General features: G+C 53.0%; 3 protein-coding genes across 9 annotated transcripts; all 3 read left to right on the top strand.

Moving 5' to 3' along the window:
- The first annotated feature begins 4,116 nt into the window (after positions 1-4,116).
- On the top strand, positions 4,117-7,190 carry HYAL1 (hyaluronidase 1). Its single transcript, XM_081302763.1, has 4 exons — positions 4,117-4,252; positions 4,739-5,662; positions 5,988-6,077; positions 6,247-7,190. The coding sequence occupies exons 1-4, from the start codon at positions 4,232-4,234 to the stop codon at positions 6,559-6,561; spliced, it is 1,350 nt and encodes a 449-aa protein (XP_081158889.1). The 5' UTR covers positions 4,117-4,231; the 3' UTR covers positions 6,562-7,190.
- On the top strand, positions 4,188-13,888 carry HYAL3 (hyaluronidase 3). Of its 5 annotated transcripts, none has more exons than XM_081302768.1 (4): positions 4,188-4,252; positions 11,647-12,557; positions 12,942-13,031; positions 13,140-13,888. In XM_081302768.1, exons 2-4 carry the CDS (start codon positions 11,670-11,672, stop codon positions 13,407-13,409), a joined length of 1,248 nt encoding a protein of 415 aa, XP_081158894.1. In that variant the 5' UTR covers positions 4,188-4,252; positions 11,647-11,669; the 3' UTR covers positions 13,410-13,888. The 5 variants fall into 5 exon arrangements, with proteins under 5 accessions (XP_081158894.1, XP_081158892.1, XP_081158891.1 ...); XM_081302766.1 differs by lacking the exon at positions 4,188-4,252 and adding an exon at positions 5,988-6,077; XM_081302765.1 differs by lacking the exon at positions 4,188-4,252 and adding an exon at positions 7,899-8,035.
- NAA80 (N-alpha-acetyltransferase 80, NatH catalytic subunit) lies at positions 7,896-10,988 on the top strand. Of its 3 annotated transcripts, XM_081302771.1 has the most exons (3): positions 8,032-8,447; positions 9,341-9,442; positions 9,549-10,987. In XM_081302771.1, exon 3 carries the CDS (start codon positions 9,780-9,782, stop codon positions 10,716-10,718), a length of 939 nt encoding a protein of 312 aa, XP_081158897.1. In that variant the 5' UTR covers positions 8,032-8,447; positions 9,341-9,442; positions 9,549-9,779; the 3' UTR covers positions 10,719-10,987. The 3 variants fall into 3 exon arrangements, with proteins under 3 accessions (XP_081158898.1, XP_081158896.1, XP_081158897.1); XM_081302772.1 differs by lacking the exon at positions 9,341-9,442 and having other exon boundaries at positions 7,896-8,035; positions 9,766-10,988; XM_081302770.1 differs by lacking the exon at positions 9,341-9,442 and having other exon boundaries at positions 7,899-8,035.
- Positions 13,889-14,062: the final 174 nt, after the last annotated feature.

Raw genomic sequence — 14,062 nt, 5'->3', positions numbered from 1 at the left:
AGAGAGTCCAGGGTTGCCCATGAGGTTGAGCCTAGATCTCTGAAATCTTCTGGGAACTTCTCACCTGTAAAATGTGTTCACCAGGACTGACCTGGGATACCAGAGCTGCCTACTCTGAAGCTGTCCTGCTGAGACAAGGGCCACTGAGAGTGGAGGGACCCACACTCCCAAGCTAGCACCAAAGACCTTGCTTTCTCCACACTGAATAAAATGGAATTGGATCTAACCTTGTGTGAGGGACAGAGCTTGATGTGCTTCTGCCACTTGCCCCTGCACCCCCAGCTAGGCCAGTACCAGCCTTGCCCATCAGGGAGAAGTAGATATTTGATCTTCCCTGCTATTTTCAAAGGCAAGGGCATCTCCTCTGCTCACTGCTCCCAAGGGCACTGGACTTATACAATATCAACCTCTTCCCATCTGGGTCACAGCTTTTCCTTGAGTCTGGTAGGGAGGGAGGTGGGTAGGGAGGGTTAAGATGTCAATTCTGAGGTTCAGTCCCTGTCACACTATGAAGATACATGATGGGGCTATGGGTAGGCATCCTGAGCCTGGGACCAGGGAACATCATCAAAGATCAGCTCTGGCTGGATGTGGCACATGCCTGTAATCCCAGTGACTCTAGAGACTAAGGCAGGAGGATCACAAGTTCAAAGCCAACCCTCAGCAACTTGGTGAGGCCCTGAGCAATTTAGAGAGACCCTGTCTCAAAATAAAATATAAAAAAGGACAGGGGATGTGGCTCAGTGATAGAATTGCCCTCAGTGATAGAATTACCACAAAACAAAGATTAGCTCTGGGGCTAGGGGTGTAGCTCAGTGGTAGAATATTTGCCTAACGTGCATGATGCTCTGGGTTTAATCCCCAGCACTGTAAAAACAACAAAAAATTGTATCCTGGCCACAGGACAACATGGCTAATCCTAGCTGTCCCAGAGAAGTAGCAACCAGAATAGTCAGATCAGCTCTGAGCTGCTTCACTGCCCCTGTCTGTGTTAGGTGTGACACACAAGTCCTGCTCTCAGCAAACTTACTGGCTCTCAAGCAACTGAAGTGCTAAGGTGTTTGAATGCAAAGGCCCTGGTTTCAATCTCCAGTACCTGCCCCCCAAAAAAGGTAAAAATAAATAAATAAATAAAAGAATGAAAAGAAACTGAGTAAGAAAGAGCAGCACACAACAGGGGTTCAGGGGAGTTGTCCTCCCCAAGTACTTTCTACATTGATATGTGAAAGGGGAGGGAGCAGCTTAATACCAGGAAACAAAGCATGGACAGAGGCTTGAAGGAAGTTGGAACACAAGTACAATACATAGTTCAGGACTGGGGTATGGCTTGGGCCTGTACTGAAGACAGAGATGAAAGGGGTAGCCCCAGAACTTACTTCACCTGATGGCAATAAGTATCTCAATGTTGAGTAAGTAGTAAGTACACTAAGTACAATAATTTGGGCCAGTGCTTGCTGGATACTAGGGATATGTCTGTGAAGGACATCAAGTAAGACCCCTGTGCTGAAGGGGATGACAAAGTCGAAGGAAGTACACACTAAATGCCCAGACCAAGTCAGATGCCAGACGTGGAGAGTGCTCCAGCAAGTATCAGGCACACAAAAAGATGGTGTGATTAGGGAAGCAGAGTCTGAGGAACAAGCCCAACCAAATCCATGTCAACACACATTGTAAAGAGATCCCGCCCTTCTTCCTCTGGCTGATGACAGCATGGGTCTGGGTGACAGCACTAGGAGGGTGATGTAAATTCACAGGGTCAGAGAGGAAGACACAGAAGTAGAGGGGGTCCCATATGCTAATGGCTATGGTGGGGAGAGGCCAGGTTGGAGGAAAGATTCAGTGATGGTCTATAAGGCTATGAAATGGAGTTCAGCAGAGGAAGGGCAAGAAAGGAGGAAATGTACCACACATCTCCACACCTGTGACCCCTCCCACACAGCTGTGACTTTTTACCTAGCAGTGGCCATACCTGTCAGCCCCTATAGGCAAAGTTTCAATCCTCACAGCTATTACCTTCCCTAAACATCTGTGTCTGCACACCATGACCTTTCCTACACATTTGTGACTTGTACCCATCCATCTTCAACAAACCCATGTACACTTTATATCATTTTCCTAGGAGGACTTGGGAAAAGTAAAACCCAGGGATAGTCAGAACTTTCCTGTGGGGCAGAGGAGGAAGGGGTAGAGGTGAGATAATGGAGAGTGAGGTGACTCAGAGATCTGAAGCATGCACAGCCAGAGAGTAGGATCATCCAGCCAGATGGACCCCAGACATACAAGCACACTCCCTACCTCCCCTCATGCATCAGTCCAATTAGACCAGTTGGGCAGGAACAGACCTATGGGAAAGGCTTGGGGCAGGGGAGGGCTTCAGGCATCCTCAACTCTTCCTGTTATTCCACCATTAGGGTTTTTCCCTTGGACTGAGGCCAGCTAAACAATGCTAGCCTGCTGCTTTCCTGGACAAGGTTTCTGGGGGCATCAGGAGGTAGCCCAGAGCCTCCAGGAGAGAGGTCAGGGGCTGCCTTGATGTTCTCTCGTCTCCTTAGCCCTTGAGAGTTGTGCCAGTCTCTGGGCTACCCAGTTATCACTCTGAGACCCTTCTTCCTGAACAGGATCAGCAGCCACCACCTCTGTTTTAATCCTGTACACACATCCACAGTCCCCTATGCCCTGGGCCCTCCTTTCCCTCAGCCCAGCCAACCTGGAAGACCAAGCTCAATTGGTAGCCCACTGTGAGTGTCATTTCTCCAAGACCACCAGGCTGAAGATTCAGTGGCTTAGGCTCAGCCACAGCTGCAGGCCCAGGCAGTACTTTCATCCCAGTGTTTTCCTTTACCCCACCCCGGCAGGCAAGCCTGACCAGGCCTGAACATCTAGCAAGTCTCAATAAACAGCTTCTGAATCAGAACAAGGGAAACCACAAATGAACAGGCAAGCATATGTTCACTGATGGATCCTTGCTTACCCAGGGTCACACAAACTTGAGGTCTCATGGTCACAAGACATCAAGGTCTCACACACATGCAGTGTGAGACATAAGGTACTTAGTCTTACACTTACCTGTATGTACAAACCCCTGGAATTTGTGCAGAGGCCCGGATGGTCACCACCTGGAGTTTCACAAAAACACAACCACTGACCGAGGACATATACAAAAGGTAATGACACAGCCCAGACTTCACGAATACAGTGGCTTTCAGAAACAGATCCCTACAACAAGGATGGCTTAGGCACAAGTCATAGTAGACACAAACTAAAAGGGCCACAATACCTCTAGAGACCCACAGAAATGTTTTTAGTTTTTTTAGTTGGAAGAAAAAATATAAATACACTAATAATGAATACATAATAATGAAACTAGTCTGGACTAAATATCTTAAGTATTTTGTTTTAGTTGTAGTTGGACACAATATCTTTATTTTATTTTTATATGGTGCTGAGGATCACCCAGTGCCCTGCATATGATAGGCAAGTACTCTACCGCTGGACACAACCTCAGCCCTAAATTTATCTTTATGCCTAAAAGATAGTTAGTTGTAAGATATATTTTAGAATTTTGTTCTAGTTAAGCTCAGTGGCATACACACACACACACACACACACACATACATATATATGCGCCTGTAGTCCCAGTTACTCGGGAGTCTGAGGCAGAAAGATCAGTTTATTCCAGGAGTTTGAGACGAGTCTGGACAACATAGCCAGTCACTGTCTCAAAATCACAGTAGTAATAACAATAATAATAATAATGTTTTAAGGGTCTAGGGATGTGTGAGGTCCTGGGTTGAATCCCCAGGACAGGAAAAACAAATGTTTTAAGGAGGAAGACAGCCACAAAGCTAACAGTGCCTAGGGGCCTACCAATGTCATCATGCAGTGGCTTGGAGAAAGTACACTCTCTGAGTCTATAATCCTCAGGCATCCAGACTCTGGGCCACAGACAGGCCTGCCCAGCTGCCTCTGCCACCACCTATCCCTTCCAGACCCAGTAAAGTCACAAGGCCCCGCCCACTGCTGTCAGGGTGGGAGGGACCACTGCTGACTCAGCCTCAGCACCACCCCCTTAAAGGACCACCCCCCTCAAGGCCCACCCCTTGGACCTACAAAAGCTCAGAATTTTCCGCAGCTACTTTTTCCTCCGGGAGTTTCTGGTGCAACTAGGTCCAAAGTGTGGGACAGTCAGGCTTTTCCTAGGCTACCACCTCAGGATCAGGAAGTTTCCAGGATGACACCCTTCAACCCTGAGGTTAGTAGGGAAAGGCGGGCAGACTGATGGGTGTACAGGAGGGATGGGCTGACCTGTTCTTGGTCTCTGAGCATCCCTGCTTCCAGTGGCTGCCAGAATTTCTGATGGAAGAAACAAGAAAGGGCTTCCACCATCAGTCTGGTCAGTCCGGGGCTGAGGGCCCAGTTCTTAGCTCCTCCTCCCTGAATGGGATGTCATGGTTTCCTTGGCCCTTGGGGAACATGGGTGGGCAAGATTAGGCCAGGGCAAGAATTTTGGGAGGAGATGGCAGAGGCCTGATCCCAGAGATGACGCTGATGTGCCCTCCACTGGCAGTGGTCCCCTCCATGCCTTTCCTCTGCCCTTTGCCCTCCCTGAGTCCTGCAGGTCAATGTTTAATTAAATCCAGAGCAGAGGTGGAGTTATCAGCAAGGGGTTCATCCCACCTGCCCTGAGCAGGGGTGAGAGAGTTTGAAGCCTGCCTTCAGCTCTGCCTCCCCTGGCCAGGTTTCCTCAGACCCATCTACTGCCACTGCAGCCCACCTGCTTCACATCTGTACCCTCTTGCTGACCTTGGACTACGTGGCACAAGGCTCCAGGGGTCCTGTGGTACCCAACCGGCCCTTCATCACAGTTTGGAATGCAAACACCCAGTGGTGCCTGGAGACGCATGGAATAGATGTGGATGTCAGTGTCTTTGATGTGATAGCCAACCGGGGGCAGACCTTCCGTGGCCCTAACATGACCATTTTCTACAGCACGCAACTGGGGACCTACCCCTACTACACACCTACTGGGGAGCCTATATTTGGTGGCTTGCCCCAAAATGCCAGCCTGCATGCCCACCTGGCCCGTACATTTCAGGATATCCAGGATGCCATGCCTGAATCTGACTTCTCAGGGCTGGCAGTGATTGACTGGGAGGCATGGCGCCCACGCTGGGCCTTCAACTGGGATACTAAGGACATTTACCGGCAGCGTTCTCGGGCACTGGTAAGGGCACAGCATCCTGACTGGCCAGAAACTTGGGTGGAGGCAGAAGCCCAGGCCCAGTTCCAGGAAGCTGCACAGGCCTGGATGGCAGGCACCCTCCAGTTGGGACAGGCACTTCGTCCCCGTGCTCTGTGGGGCTTCTATGGCTTCCCTGACTGCTACAACTATGACTTTCTAAGGTCCAACTACACAGGCGAATGCCCACCAGGCATCTGTGCCCAGAACGATCAGCTAGGGTGGCTGTGGAACCAGAGCCGTGCCCTCTATCCCAGTATCTACCTGCCTGCAGTGTTGGCGGGAACAGGGAAAGCACAGATGTATGTACGTCACCGTGTGAGTGAGGCATTTCGTGTGACTATGGCTGCCAGGGACCCCAGTCTGCCAGTGCTGCCCTACACCCAGATCTTCTATGACATGACAAACCGACTTCTGCCCCTGGTAAGTCTACTGTGGCCTACCCACCTTGTCAGCCCAACAACTGAGGCCACACAGCCTTGGGACACTTTCATTTATTCTCACATTTGAGTTCAACTTTGTGCCAAGTTCTGTGCTAAGCACAGGTGATTCAGCATTTATTAGAAAGGTTTAGACCCTGTCTTCATGGCATTTGTAGGTTACAGGGGGAACAGGCTTACATCTGGCTACCAGGGCTACTGAAACTTTGGATGGGGTTATAAATTATTTGTCCCATCGAGCGGTGACACAGCAGTCTGCTGCAAGGAGGGAGGGCGGCCCCTACAAAGCTGTGCTTGCTCCTTCCCAGGAGGAGTTGGAGCATACCCTGGGAGAGAGTGCAGCCCAGGGGGCAGCAGGAGTGGTGCTCTGGGTGAGCTGGGAAAACACAAGCACCAAGGTAAGCTCAGGTCTGAGGACTGGCTGGTGGGTGGCTCACACTAAATTGGGAGACCCTGGCCTACCCTTTTTACTTCTGAAGTCCTGACTGGCCAGCACATGAGTATCTTGATGTCCTAGGTGGGCCTGTGCATGGCTCTAGTGTCCCTGATGCTCTCCCTCCCACCCAGGAATCATGTCAGGCCATCAAGGAATATATGGATACTATCCTGGGGCCCTTCATCCTGAACGTGACCAGTGGAGCTCTTCTTTGCAGTGAAGCCCTGTGCTCTGGCCATGGCCGTTGTGCCCGTCGCTCCAACCACCCTGAAGCTCTCCTTATCCTCAACCCTGACAGTTTCTCCATCCAGCTTATGCCTGGTGGCAGGTCCTTGACCCTGAAGGGTGCCCTCTCACTTGAGGATCAGGCACAAATGGCTATGGAGTTCAAATGTCACTGCTATCATGGCTGGCGTGGAGAGTGGTGTGAGCAGCAGGGCATGTGATGACTGGTCACATCCAGTTGCACACATTGAGCACCTAATGCACTCTGCAAGTGGTCATGGCTTCCGCATACATACAGGCACAATCACAGGAGTCATGGTTATAGTCAGGAGTACACTGAGTCACCGTCATGGGCATATGGCCTGCTCATGCACACTCAAAGCCAGATAGTCACATAAGGAGTTAGAAACCAGGGGCAGACATCATCCACTCCATGTCCACATGTGTCTACTTAGAAAGGTAACAGCTCCAGAGACACTAATCCAAGTCTTTAAATTCATCCAGTGCCTGCTTTGGGCCAAGCCATGTGCTAAGCATGTTAAGGAGGTTAACTCATTCTCTAAAATGAGGCTATGAGAAAGTGAGGCACCCACAGGATGCCTTTTTGCCCAAGGTTGCACAGCAAGAAAAGAGAGATGCTGAGCCAGGCACGTCTGTAATCCCAGCAATTTGGGAAACTGAGGAAGGAGAATCACAAGTTTGAGACCAGCCTCAGAAACTTAGGGAGGCCCTATCTTAAACATAAATGAATAAAATTTTTAAAAGGGACTGGGGATGTAGCTCAGTGCTTAAGCGCCCCTGGGTTCAATCCACAGTACCAAAATAAATAAATAAATAAATAAATAAGAGAGAGAGAGAGAGAGAGAGAGAGAGAGAGAGAGAGAGAGAGAGAGAAGCTGAGATTCAAACCCAGGCTGTCTCCAGGGATAGAGCCCTTGTGCACCTACTGTGTGCTGAAGGTAAACAGCCTTAAGCGACTGAGTCCGCTGAGGCACCGCACAACCCAGCAAATAAAGCACTCATGGTTTACTTAGAGATTTACTGAGTGCCTAAAATGGGCAGGCCCCTCAGCACCCAGAGGGCAGGAAAGGTTCCTCTCTTTCCCTTAAGTCTAAGTCTGCTTGAGGGCGGCTGCTTCCCAGTGTGGGTCCAAATTCCCGGAAGCTCCACCTGATCTAAACATGTTGGATAGGCTCTGGAGGTCGACCCAACCTAGACAAAACGAGACAGGATCTGGGGCGGGGACGGGGCGGAATCCTCTGGAGGAGGGGGCCTGCGCGGCTAAAGCAGTAACGTACGGGCCTCGGGCCTGGGCCTCCACGGAGCTGAATTGGGGCGGTGATGCAGAGGACCAGAGGCTGGCCACACGAGGCGGGTCTGGGAGGAAGCCGTGCCAACAGATCCAGCTTAGCTCAGCAGGGGCGGCAGCCATAGCAGAGGCGGCGCTGGCTCAGTGTTGTGACGCGCAGAACCAGGGGCGGGGCCTAGGCGGGGAAGTTTCCTTGCCGGCTGAGGGCCTGACCACCTCGGGAGATTTAGGACTAGGAAGTGTGCGGTGGATTGCGATGGCTGCAGTACGTCCGCCGCACCGCTGGGGGCCAGCGCGGACCGACCGAAGAGTCTGAGCGAGAGACAGTGGGATACCGAGCCGTGCGGAGCGAGGACGCGGGACATCCCCGAGCCCGGAATCAACATGTCAGTACCGCCCCCACCCCATTACTGCCTGTCGGTGCTTCCCGCGCGTACGGTCCCCAACTAGCCGTGTCTTCCCGCATGCCCTCCCTGCGTCGGTGTTCTTTCCTAGAACATACCGAGCCATACCTACCCAGAGAGTTAAATTTTCGAAGCCCCACCCCCCCCAAACTCCACCGTCTAAGATCTACAGAAGTGGGAAAGGGAGTTAGGTATTAGCCGAGGCAGAGGAGACAGTGGGGTGGCTTTTTAAGGACCCAGAGACTAGCCCCGCCCACAGTGGGTGGGGCTGGCACTGGAGGGGTTAAGCCCGCCTGGCATCCTGGAACTGCAGGCGGATCCTGGGCTTACTCCCCCCAGACCAAGGGTGCTGCTGCTGCTACTACTGTTGCTGCCACTAAGGTGGCTGATGCAGGTGAGAGGCTTAGATCTCTGTGAATGGGATGTGATGTGAGGGGAGGGAAATGCCTGTTATTGACTAGTGTTGTTGGATTGTCCTCAAGCTCAGGGAAGATGGGGAAGGAGGGTCAGGAGGTACTGTCTGGAGCAGGAGTAGAGGTGTGGGGCCCGGCTGCTCACCCAGTGTAAGAAATCCTCTAGTATAGACCCTCTTGTCAGCAAGACCTGGAATAAGGTGGGCAAACAATGGTGTTTGAGAACAGGAGATCTGGGCCCCCAACCAGGTAGCCGTTGGGCGCCTCAGTGGATAAAGGAAGGAAACTGTGGTCCTTATCTAGGGTGGCTACGAAACTCAGGCCAGAGGGAACCAGGCCTGCAGAAGTAACATTATATGTGGTTGTGAGCTAGGCCCTGGGCTGATGCTGCTGGGGCCCCATCTGTGGGGACAGTTGAGTCCCTGCCCAAAGTCTCCTGAGCTGGGCAGAGTTGGAGAAGGGGCCATGGGCTTTGGGCCCCAGGCAAGAAAGGCAGTAGAGAGAAGGGAAGCTGAGCTGATGGTTGAGTGCATGGGGCCTAAGGGTCACCCAGGCAATTGAAAAGGCTGGGAGCTGAAGGAAAGCTGATATGTAAGGAGATGGAAGGGACAGGGGAACTCCTGGGGGCAGCGTTTCCTCCATGGAAAACCTCAGGTGGGTGTGAACAGGAGGCATGATGTCTGGTTTGCACCTTATGTGTGCAAGGTTGGCCAGCCATATTGGACTTCTAGAGATAAAACGGCCAGCAAGTATTAGCTGGGTTGACTGTCCACACACAGTGAGGTTCTAGGGAGGACAAATTTATAACCACAGTGGGTAGAGACCAGGACCCGTGGGTTCTGCCCCAGTCTTCAGCATTCACCATTACTCTCAGCCTTCCTCCAGTATGTGGCAGGGCACATGGGTCCATACACCCTGCCCCCCCTCCACCTGAGGTATAAAGGATGGGTCTCTTCCAGGCCACCTGTATCATCAGGTGAGTTTGGAGCAAGGTGCAGCCCATCATGCCCCAGTCCTAGAATGCATGTGCCCCTTTTCACTCATCAGTCCTTCCCTGCCCCAACCTTGTCTTCCTGCCACAGCCCAGCATGGCTGTTATTGATAGGAGGAGAGCCCTTGTAGTCTGAGGAGATGCCACTGCTTGAAGACTGGCCTTAATCTCCAGCCTGGCACTGAGCCACCTGCAGCCTAACAGGAGTTAACCTTGGCTCCCAGCCTGACTCAGCTGAGCCTGGATCCTATGAGTAGGCAAGAGCTCACTCTGAGCCCCTGGCCCAGCTACTCTGACCTCTACCCTAGACCCTCTGCACTGGATGGAGCTGATCCTGAGTAACAGCCCAGCTAAACTGACTCTGGGTCCTGCTTGCCAACCAGAGTTGACCCTGAGATTCAACCTGACCAAGCTAACCCTGGATCCCACACATCAGCCAGAGGTGACCCTGAGCCCCAGGCTAGCTGAGCTGACCCTGGATTCCACATGCCATCCAGAGATGACCCTCCGTCCTGACCCAGCCGAACTAAACCTGGATCCCAGACACCAGCCAGAGGAGACCCCACTCCCCAGCCTGGCTGAGTTGACACTGGAGCCTGTGCATTGTCGACCTGAGCTCCTGGATGCTTGTGCTGACCTCATCAATGACCAGTGGCCCCGCAGCCGTGCTTCTCGCCTACACTCCTTGGGCCAGTCCTCAGATGCCTTCCCTCTCTGCCTGATGCTGCTGAGTCCTGGTCTTACCCCTGAAGCAGCTCCCATTGTGGTGGGTCATGCCCGTCTGTCACGAGTGCTGGATCTGCCCCAGAGCCTCTTAGTGGAAACAGTGGTGGTGGCCCGAGCCTTTAGGGGCCATGGCTTTGGCCGCCGTCTCATGGAGGGCCTGGAAGTCTTTGCTCGGGACCGGGGCTTCCGTCGGCTGCACCTTACCACTCATGATCAGCTGTACTTCTATGCCCACCTGGGCTACCAGTTGGGTGAGCCTGTTCAAGGCCTTGTCTTCACCAGCCAACGGCTGCCCTCCACCCTGCTCCGTGCCTTCCCAAGGGCCCCCTCTTCCCAGCCATCCTACAAAGTCCCAAGCCTGACTGCCCAAGCAGCCCCAAGGGGTCCTAAGGGGCCTTCACTGCCACCACCCCCTCCCCTGCCCCAGCCCACCTCACCCTCATCTCCAGTAGGGCCCCTTCCACAAAGCCTGCTGGAGACACAATACCAAGACCTCAGGGGATGCCCCATATTCTGGATGGAAAAAAATATCTGAGGGCCCCTTGGGACAAAGCACTGCCCTTCTGAGTCACTGGACTTCCCAGAACAATACCAGCCTCAGCCCACTGACCATATTTCATCCCTTAACCCCTGGGGGCAGCTTTAGCCTGGGTATGTTTCCTGGGTATCAGTGGGGGGCTAAATGGGGTAGCTCCTGTAGCTCTGGCTTAGAGTCATCAGTGTAGCTGAATAAAGGCTTCTGTTGAGTGTAGGTGTGACAGTTTTTTGCTGATCTCCACCCTCACTTTTCAGGTTCCCTATTCCTGAAGAAGTCCTGGGATCCAGATTGGCTCTGGGGCCATTGATGGGGTGACACCTGTCCTTTGCCCCTCCTAACTTGCCAGTCACAGGATACAGAATGGCTCTTCCTTTCCCCATTCATTCCCTCATTACCTTTCACTGAGCCCTACTGTGCCTGGCCCTGGACTGGGCATAGGTAATGGAGAATTATACAAGGTCCCATTCAAGGGGACAGATGGGCATACCATGTCAGGATCCATTGTGGGATAAGGAAGTTCAGAGGCTTTGGGAGGACAAGGGCCCTCACTTCTTCTAGGGGTCCAGAATACCCAGAAGTGATGATACTGAGTAGGAATTAAGTGAGGCAGACAAGGTGGTGAGAACTGAGTGTTCTTGGAGCAGGGAACAAGATGGGAAGATGAAAGAAGGGGACTTGTGATAGCTGTGGGGTGAGGAGGTCTTGGAGGACACAGTGGTACCTTGACAGAGACAGAACACCAGAGGAGAACTACCAAGATCAGTTTGGGGTATGGCTGCTCTGAAAGGCTTACAGGATCCCTTGGAAACCACCTTTTCCCCATCCCCCGTCCTTGTGGGGAGGAGCTGGGGAGCTTTCCCTGCTCTTCCTGCTGTGCAGAAGGCATGGCTGTGGACTCCAAGCTCATATCCCTTTTTTTCTACAGGTTTCCATCTCTGTGTTACGACCATGCAGCTAAGCCCAGTCCTGATGATGGGGGTGGCCCTGTGCCTGGGGTATGGCCAGCCCTTGCCACAGGCTCCTGATCACCCCTTCTATGTGATATGGAACGTACCCTCAGCACGCTGTAAGGCCCACTTTGGTGTGCACTTACCACTGAAAGCCTTGGGCATCATAGCCAACCATGGACAGCTTTTCCATGGCCAGAACATCTCCATCTTCTACAAGAACCAGCTTGGCCTCTATCCCTACTTTGGGCCCAGAGGCACAACTCACAATGGGGGTATCCCCCAGGCTGTGTCCCTAGGCCGCCACCTGGCACAGGCTGCACACCAAATCCGTCATAGTCTAGGACCCAGCTTTGCTGGCCTAGCAGTGCTGGACTGGGAGGAGTGGTATCCTCTCTGGTCTGGGAACTGGGGCCGCCGCCACACCTACCAGGCAGCCTCCCGGACTTGGGCACAGCAGGTATTCCCTGACTTGCACCCTCAAGAGCAGCTCCACAAAGCCCGTGCTGGCTTTGAACAGGCAGCCCGCGCACTGATGGAGAACACACTGCAGCTGGGCCAGACACTGCGACCCCATGGACTCTGGGGCTTCTATCGTTACCCAGCCTGTGGCAATAGCTGGCATGGTACAGCTTCCAACTACACAGGCCACTGCCATGCAGCCACCCTTGCCCGCAACACCCAATTGCATTGGCTCTGGGCTGCCTCCAGTGCTCTCTTCCCCAGCATCTATCTCCCACCCAGGCTACCGCCTGCTCACCACCAGGCCTTTGTTCGACACCGCCTGGAGGAGGCCTTTCGTGTGGCCCATGCTGGGCACACACATCCTCTGCCCATCCTGGCATATGCCCGCCTCACACTCCGGAAGTCTGGGAGGTTCCTGTCCCAGGTAAGTAGAAGGTGAAATTTAGGGGTCTGCATTGAGCACTATGATCCTGTCCTATAGAAGTCTTAAGGAGAAGACCTTGATTTAAAAGGAAGGTCCTGGTCTAGGGGTTCCTAGAGGAAAGCCCTATCCTGGAGCATCTGAAAAAGGAGCCATGGCTCTGTGTCAGAAGGTCTGAAAGTGTAAGGCAGGGCATAACCTTTGGAACCCTGGTCCAAGAAGAGTCATTCTGAGTGGAGGGCATGCGAAACCCTCTCAAAGACCCAGTGCAAAGGCACCCAACTCTAGAGTTGGAATCAATTGTGACAGTGAAAGTTTCTTGATCGTGAAGGTGGGCCCAGATGGGTCCAGCCAGTTCAGCCTGGCTTAGCAGCTCTTTGCCTCCAGAATGACCTGGTTCAGACCATTGGTGTGAGCGCAGCACTGGGGGCAGCCGGCGTGGTGCTCTGGGGGGACCTGAGCTTCTCCAGTTCTAAGGTGATCGTTATCCCCTTCCGCCTGTACATGCTGGGGCCCAGGATGGGGGAGAGGCCTTGTCAAGGATATGGAGCAAGAGCACTGACACATCCTTTCCTTCCGCCTCAGGAGAAGTGCTGGAGTCTCCATGACTACCTGGTGAGCACCCTAGGCCCCTATGTGATCAATGTGACCAGAGCAGCCACAGCCTGCAGTCTCCAGCAGTGCCATGGCCATGGGCGCTGTGCCTGGCAAAACCCAGGAAAAATGGAAGCCTTTCTGCACCTGCAGCCAGATGGCAGCCTTGGAGCTTGGGAGTCTTTCAGCTGTCGCTGTTACTGGGGCTGGACTGGCCCTACCTGCCAGGAGCCGAGGCCTGGGCCTAAGAAAGCAGTATAAAGCCAGGAGTCCCTGTTCCTACCTATTCTTGTCCCTGCTGCCACTTTCCTAGTCCTGGAGGAACTCCCCCTTTTGCTCTATTCAGCTTACAATCAATACCTTCCCAAGCACACACTTTCGCTCCCACTTCCCTTGGGATCTCTGAGGGGTGGAAAGGGCCAGAAAAAACGCTTATAAAACCAAAGTCCTCTGAGATCATCTGACTCCTCATGACACAAAGCAGCCTCTGGCAAAGTCAGGGCTCCAGCTGGTTAAGGGTTACCAGCCCAGGGCTTTGTTCCTATACCTTAGTTGGTCCACAGAGAAGTCACAGGAGGGCCATCCACGGGCAGATGTTCCCAAGAAATCTGGGATAAGGTCTCTAAATGCTAAGCTGTTACCTGCACTACGTTTTCATCAGAAAGTCACTTTTTCTTTCATTGTCTGAAAGGGTCTGTTCTCCCTATAGGGTCCCAGAATTTAGCCTGAGCCTTTGAGCAAGTGAACCGCTACAAGGGCCCTAAAATGTCGGTCTTGCCATGGTGCTTCATCCGTGGAAGGAAAGATCAGAGTTAAGGACTGTGCCATCGTGCACAGCGCGGTGCTGGACGGCAGGCAGGGCATTGTGGGTGCAGAGTTCAGATAGGGCGGGCACGGCTTGTGGATCCAGGAGT

Source organism: Spermophilus citellus (genome assembly GCF_964194105.1).
Source record: "Spermophilus citellus genome assembly, chromosome: 7".
Classification (NCBI taxonomy): domain Eukaryota; kingdom Metazoa; phylum Chordata; class Mammalia; order Rodentia; family Sciuridae; genus Spermophilus; species Spermophilus citellus.
Note: the sequence above shows the minus strand (reverse complement) of the source record. Positions and strands in the feature narration are given on the sequence as shown.